Below are 8,172 nucleotides of genomic sequence, written 5' to 3' on the forward strand. Positions count from 1 at the left end.
TACTACTGTTGCCTTTATTTATAATGAAAATAATGATAACAATAATTATAATAAAAATATAATGATAATGATAATAGGAATAATAATAATAATAATTATATTAATAATAATAATAATAATAATAATAATAATAATAATAATAATAATTATAATAACAATATCTTTTTTTGAATAGAAATCTCAAGATAGCTAAACTGTGCAATATTTTTTTATAACCTAAAAAGTAATGATTAAAAAAAAAGAAAGAGGGAATACACATAATATGTTAACTTGCCGATATACAGAATTTAATTTAACTTGCCCAAATCGGGCAGTACCCTGTTACGGCTACTCTTTTAAAAGATGACAGTACAGAAGCGTCCGAGTTGTGATGATATGTTACTGTCTTTTGAAATAAATCTTTTTAAAAAATCATCAAAAGACATTAGGCACATCGACGATAGAGAAAAAAAAAAACAGAAATTCAAATATCTAAGACGCAAAGATCATGAAGATAGAGGAAAACAAATAAAATGTAATGATCAATTATACACGCCAAATAAGGACAACATTTGTATATACCAGATAAAAGAGGGACGAAAGATACCAAAGGGACAGTCAAACTCATAAATCTAAAACAAACTGACAACGCCATGGCTAAAAATAAAAAAGACAAACAGAAAAACAATAGTACACACGACACAACATAGAAAACTAAAGAATAAACAACACGAACCCCACCAAAAACTAGGGGTGATCTCAGGTGCTCCGGAAGGGTAAGCAGATCCTGCTCCACATAATCCTCGAATGGTGACGGTATGAAACCATTTTTTTTCTTAAAAATAACCCAACTTACTTACGTTTACTAAATATATTTAGATGTTTAGATATTATGATATTCAACCTTAAATTGACTGATTCAAGTTATTTTTCTTTTGTAAAAGGCGCAAGCCAAGACCACAAAAGAGAGCAAGAAGGGGCTAAACACAGAAAATGACTGACAACAAAAATACAGTTGATTTTATGAACGATTCCCTTGATCATAATCCAGATCACTTTATAAAGGCAGACACAATATATAATAATGGGTGTAAGAATTGCACTGGTCAACTGTGTGGTAAAGGATTAGAAAGGGAAGAAAAGATACAGAATGAGTGTCAATTGTGTAGTAACGAATGGAAAAGACATGATAAGTCCGAGAATACTTGTCAAGTGTGTGTTAAAGGATTGAAAAGAGAAGAACAGTCAAAATACCAACCTAGTGAACTTAACACAATTATAATTCAGCAAACTGCCAACAAACCGTATAAATGTAAAATATGTGGTAAAGACTTTATTCAACGATATCATCTACGGATGCATATGAGAAGACACACAGGTGATGAACCTTTTAAATCTGATGTATTTAGTAAATCTCTTAGTCTAAAACCAGACTTAAAGTCACACATGCGTATACACAATGATGATAAACCTTTTAACTGTGACGTTTGTAGAATAAAATTTAAACGACCTAGTGAATTAAAGTCACACATGATATTTCACACGGGTATGACTGATGATAAACCTTATACCTGTGATGTATGCAGTAAAGGATTTGCACAGAGTAATGACTTACAGTTGCACATGAGAACTCATACTGACGTTAAACCTTTTAGCTGTGATGTATGTGGTCAAGCTTTTAGACAAAAGCCACACGCAGAGAAACATATGCGTATGCACACTGATGTTAAACCTTTTAGCTGTGATGTATTTGGTCAAGCTTTTAGACAGAAGCCACTTGTAAAGAAACATATGCTTATACACACTGGTGATAAACCTTATACATGTGATGTATGTGGTAAAGGATTTGCTAGAAGAAGTAACTTACAGAGACATATACAAATACATATTGGTGATAAACCTTTTAGCTGTGATGTATGTGGTAAAGCTTTTAGACAGAAGCTGCACGTAAATAAACATATGCGTATACACACTGATGTTAAACCTTTTAGCTGTGATGTATGTGGTAAAACTTTCAGACAGAAGCCGCACGTAAAAAATCATATGCGTATACACACTGGTGATAAACCTTATACATGTGATGTATGTGGTAAAGGATTTGCTGGAAGAAGTAACTTACAGAGACATATAAGAATACATGTTGGTGATAAATCGTTTAGCTGTGATGTATGTGGTAAAGCTTTTAGTCGGAAGCAGCACGTACAGGAACACATGAGTATTCACACTGGAGAAAAACCTTATACATGTGATGTATGTGGTAAAGGATTTGCTCGAACCGGTAAATTACAGACACATATAAGAATACATACTGGTGATCATGGGGATTAATCTTTTAACTGTGATGTATGTGGTAAAAGTTTTAGTCTTAAACAGCTCTTAGAGTCACACATGTGTCTACACAATGGTGATAAACTTTTTTAATGTGACGATTTAGGGATGATTCCACAATATAGTTTAGGGCCACTGAGCGGCTCAATAGTGGAAAAGCGGACCACACAAAACGTCTATGAATAAAAGTTCCAAACTCAGAAAAATAAAGTAACGATTGATATTTCCGGAAATGATGACACAATTGTGAATTGTGATGTTTCAGGGAAAGCGTTTAATCGATCTTATTGATTATAGTCACACATGATACAGCATACTGGTGATTAAACTAATACGTGTGATGTATGTAGTAAATGCTTAGTGTTAATCACAACTTAAAGTCACACATGCGTATGTACAATGATCATGATGATGATAAACCTTTTAACTGTGACGTGTGTGGAACAGATCTCAAAGGACGTAGTGAATTAAAGTCACACATGATAGTTCACACTGGTATGACTGATGATACACCTTATGCCTGTGATGTATGTGGTAAAGGATTTACTGGAAGAAGCAATTTACAGACCCATATACGTCATTAAGAAACCATATTGTTGATAAATCTTTTAACTGTGATGTATGTGGCAAAAGTTTTAATATTAAACAACTCTAAAATTCACACATGCGTGTACACAATAAAGATAAACCTTTTAATTGTGACGTTTTAGGAATGATCCCACTATATTGTGACGTTCAGTCAGGGGTACTACTTATACAAGTTAATTTTATTTACTTAAATAAGTGAAAAAAAATGTACACATTACAATTCCACAAAAATCATTAAGTTTTGAGATGTAAAATCATGCCTTTAATGATTTTTCCCAGGTTTGCTCATTTTTTTTTTTATATTAAAGTTCAATGTTTCATCTCATTAATTCAGTAACGAAACTAATTGAGCAAAGATCTTGTATATTTGCGCAAGGTCTTCAAAAATTGCTCCTTTTGTTATGAAGATAACAGAAAAATGGGATTTTCATTGTCCATGAAATTGTACTTAAATGATTAGTAAAGACATCTGCAAAGGGTACACAATTTAAAATTCTATCAGTGCAAAGAAATCTTAAGAATTCAAGAAAAGAAGAAAGGATGACTTTTTTACTTATACAAGTAAAAAATCTGAATGTCTAAGGGACATAACTTTAGCCAATTTTTTTTTACATATACAAGTAAATAAAATTCACTTGTATAAGTAAACTTCAAATTTACTTATATGTGTACATTTATTTTTATACGACCGCAAACATTAAAAATTTGTTCGTCGTATCACAACTTAAAGTCACACATGCGTATGTACAATGATCATGATGAAGAAGTTCGCACTCTAACTTTAGTAAAAGTGAATAGAAATCTATGAAATTTGAACACAAGGTTTATAACCACAAAAGAAAGATTGGGATTGATTTTAAGATTTGATGTCCGAACAGTTTAGGAATTAGGGGCAAAAAAAGGGGCCCAAATAAGCATTTTCTTGGTTTTCGCACCATAACTTTAGTATATTTAAATAGAAATCTATGAAATTTTAACACAAGGTTTATGACTATATAAGGAAGGTTGGGATTACTTTTGGGAGTTTTGGTCCCAACAGTTTAGGAATAAGGGGCCAAAAGGGTCCAAAATTAAACTTTGTTTGATTTCATCAAAAATTGAATAATTGGGGTTCTTTGATATGCCGAATCTAACTGTGCATGTAGATTCTTAATTTTTGGTCCTGTTTTCAAATTGGTCTACACTAAGGTCCAAAGGGTCCAAAATTAAACTTAGTTTGATTTTAACTAAAATTAAATCCTTTGGGTTCTTTGATATGCTGAATCTTAACATGTACTTAGATTTTTGATTATTGGCCCAGTTTTCAAGTTGTTCCAAATCAGGATCCAAAATTATTATATTAAGTATCGTGCAACAGCAAGAAATTTTCAATTGCACAGTATTCAGCAGTAGCAAGAAATCTTCAATTGCAAAGTATTGTGCAATGGCAAGTATTTTCAATTGCACAGTATTGCGCAATAGCAAGAAATATCTAAATGCACAATATTGCGCAATAGCAAGCAATTTCCATTAGAGTTATCTTTCTTTGTCCAGAAGAGTAGTTAAATCAACTTAAATCATTGTTTTATACAATATACAATATGTATATTCACTTTTACTACCAACTGATAAATTAAAACAATCTTTACCATTCAGTGATAACAAGCACTTTTTTTACATTTTAATATTTTATGATGTATTTAAATGAGTAGTTATTGTTGCAAACTCCATTAGAAATTAGAATTGAGATCAGTTTTAGAATAAAGGAAAGGGGGATGTGAAAAAATTTTTTCTCATTTCATTTTTCATAAATAAAAGGAAAATTTCTTCAATTTTTTTGAGAGGATTAATATTCAACAGCATAGTGAATTGCTCAAAGGCAAAACAAAAAAATTAAGTTCATTAGACCACATTCATTCTGTGTCAGAAACCTATGCTATCATAATCCAAATTTAGAGCTGAATCCAGCTTGAATGTTGTGTCCATACTTGCCCCAACCGTTCAGGGTTCAACCTCTGCTGTCGTATAAAGCTGCGCCCTGCGGAGCATCTGGTTACTTATTCAAGTAAATAAAATTCACTTGTATAAGAAGTACCCCTGACTGACGTTTGTGGGAAAGCGTTTAAACGATATAATCAATTAAAGACACACATAATATATGATTGTGGTGATAAAACTTTTAACTGTGATGTGTGTAGTAAAGGTTTTAGTCTTAAACATTACTTAAAGTCACACATGCGTAAACATAATGATGAAAAACCTTTTAACTATGACGTGTGTGGAAGAGATTTTAAACGACCTAGTGAATTAAAGTCACACATGATAAATCACACTGTGATAAACCTTATACATTTGACGTATGTGGTAAATTATTTGCTCAAAGATGTAACTTACGGATGCACATGATCATGATGATAACTTACACCTTTTACCTGTGTACTATGTAGTGAAGGTTTTACTCTTAAAGAACACTTAAGGTGGTACCCAACACTTTGACTAAAATGAATTTTGTTCGTTTAATTTTCGTAAAATATTGACAATGTACATGATATATTAACTTTGACCCTTTAACAAAAATGTAAAAATTTCAAAAATTTTGAACCAACCGTTTGTTATGTAGCAGTTAGAGAAATACCAATATTGATCATTGAGAAGCTTGATTTTCCCTTTACCACACAACGTTATTAAAACGTTTAGCTGACTTTACAAAGTTATATCTCAGTAGTGTTAGGTACCACCTTAAAGTCACACATGCATATAGACAATGATGACACACGTCATACATGTGATGTTTGTAGTAAATGTTTTAGTCTCAAACAACACTAAGAGTCACACATGCGTATACACAATGATGATAAAGCTTTTAACTCTGACGTGTTTGGAAAAAAATCTTAAAGGATCTCGTCACACATGGGAAGCATGATAAGTCACATTTGCATGACTGGTGATAAACCTTATACTTGTGATGTATATGTTAAAGGATTTTCTGGAAGAAGTAACTTACAGAGACATATAAGAATACACACTGGTGATGAACCTTTAATATACATGTGATGAATGTGGTAAAAGTTTTAGTCTTAATCAACAATTAAAATCACACATGCGTTAACCCAATGATGGTAAAGCTTTTAACTGTGACGTTTGTGAATAAAAGTCACACATGCGTATACACACTGTGGAAACTTTTTATGATGAGACGTGTATGATCGAAGTAATGGTCAAAATAGTGCCTTAAACATGTCAAAGACACACATAAGAATTCATACTGATATCAAACCATATATATGTGATGTTTGTATTTAAGTCGAAGTGATGCCTTAAAGAGACATATGAGAACACATATGTTTGAAAAATATTGAATTTGTAAAGAATGTGATAAAATATTACGTCAAGGACACGATTTACTAACACATTGGAATGCATACTTGCTAAAAACCTATATATATATATATACATAATATGTATCACGTAAATGTTGTAGTATTTAAAGGTTAACACGATAACACACACGGATAATAAACCTTTTAACTGTGATATATGCAGCAAACGGTTTAGTCAACGATTAAAACTACAAATGTATATATATGCATATGAAAATGCATACTGGTGAAAAGCACATTTGTAAGTGTGGTGTATGCGGTAGAAGATGTCGTCAAACTAGTGAATTACGATTCCCACAACACATACTGGTTCAAAAAACGTATATGTGCGATGTGTGTGGTAAAGGATTTAGTCGGATTGATACTTTACAGGGACATATGAGAACGAATACAGGTGAGAAACCTTATAGATGTGAAAACAATTTTTGTCATAGACAAGACATGCAAGACTTATGGATGCATATAGCTCTGTATTTCTTTTTGGAACAATTCTTTGCTTAATGTCGATATATTGTATCTTTTTAAGGCCATATGTCATAAGTAAACTTCTTGATATCGCTTGGTAATTTGGTTCATGATGTTGTGGGATCGTTGGCGTATCCCTGATATCTTTTTTAAAACTCTGGTCGTTTGTTTCAAGGTTTGCAATAAAGTCATCTCTTCGTATTTCTAATGATAAATTGTGTTTCATTTTTGTCGATACACTGTGAAGTAGCCTTGATATTCTTCGATTATTTGTTTGATGATGTTGTTGTATATTCGATACTCGATATTCGATATAACCCTTAGAACTGATCTCCACTTGTATATATATTGCCTATCATTGTTAACGTTTCTTGAAATGACGACTTAAGATTACAATGGGTTATATACCATGTCGTGGTTCTCAAACTGATAACGCTATTGCAAACCGAAACTAGAGGGGCAAAGGACCCTGTGTCGCTCACCTTAGATTTTTGTTGACATTTGATGCATGGAATAATAGTAATACTTTTTGTTAAAGGAAACTTTGTGAACCACTTTCAACAAGTTTATTATTTTCAGTTTTGAGGTCTAAAACACACTTTTCAAGTATTGTGTTGTTCTCTCATGAACATACATGTTTATATATTTGTTCTATATAAACTCATCATCGATACCAGGACTACATTTTGTATATACGCCAGACGTTATCATTACTGGTCAAGGATCGTTAAGGAAACTTTAATTGATTTGTTCAATATATATAAGTTGTTCAATTAGTTATGACAGCAAAGTAACTGATCATTATGGAGAATGGCAACAGATCAACTGTATCAATCTTTTTACTGGACCCAAGATTATCATCTTTTATGAGTGGTGACCTGATACGACCGCAGAGGTCGAACCCTGAACAGTTGGGGCAAGTATGGACAAAACATTCAAGCGTGATACAGCTCTGAATTTGGATTGTGGTCAAATTTTTGACATTACATGTTTTTTTTTTACACAAAACAAATGTAAAGATTTTACAAATCAATTAAAGATTTCTTCTTCAAACTTTTTAAATCTAAAATTAAATAGTTGACACAGCATAGGTTTCTGACACAGAATGAATGTGGTCTTATGAACTTAAAAGTTTTTTTTTGCCTTTTAGCAATTCACTATGCTGTTGAATATTAATCCTCTCAAAAAAATGTTTGAAGAAATTTTCTTTTTATTTATGAAATCTGAAATGAGAAAAATTTACCCCCCCCCCCCTTTTTTCACATCCCCGTTTCCCTTTTTCCAAAACTGATATCAATTCAAATTTCTAATGGAGTTTGCAACAATAACTACTCTTTTAAATACATCATAAAATATTAAAATGTAAAATAAGGTGCTTGTTATCACTGAATGGTAAAGATTGGTTGGTAGTAAAAGTGAATATACATTGTTTATTGTATAAAACAATAAAAAA

The 8,172-nt window shown here is 31.9% G+C and overlaps 1 protein-coding gene across 1 annotated transcript; it reads left to right on the forward strand.

The window, feature by feature from the left end:
- The first annotated feature begins 924 nt into the window (after positions 1–924).
- LOC143051666 (uncharacterized) lies at positions 925–3,003 on the forward strand. The gene has a single exon (XM_076224568.1). The coding sequence runs from the start codon at positions 973–975 to the stop codon at positions 2,305–2,307; it is 1,335 nt and encodes a 444-aa protein (XP_076080683.1). The 5' UTR covers positions 925–972; the 3' UTR covers positions 2,308–3,003.
- The last annotated feature ends 5,169 nt before the right edge of the window (positions 3,004–8,172 follow it).

The sequence above is a fragment of the Mytilus galloprovincialis genome, chromosome 11, assembly GCF_965363235.1.
Source record: "Mytilus galloprovincialis chromosome 11, xbMytGall1.hap1.1, whole genome shotgun sequence".
Classification (NCBI taxonomy): domain Eukaryota; kingdom Metazoa; phylum Mollusca; class Bivalvia; order Mytilida; family Mytilidae; genus Mytilus; species Mytilus galloprovincialis.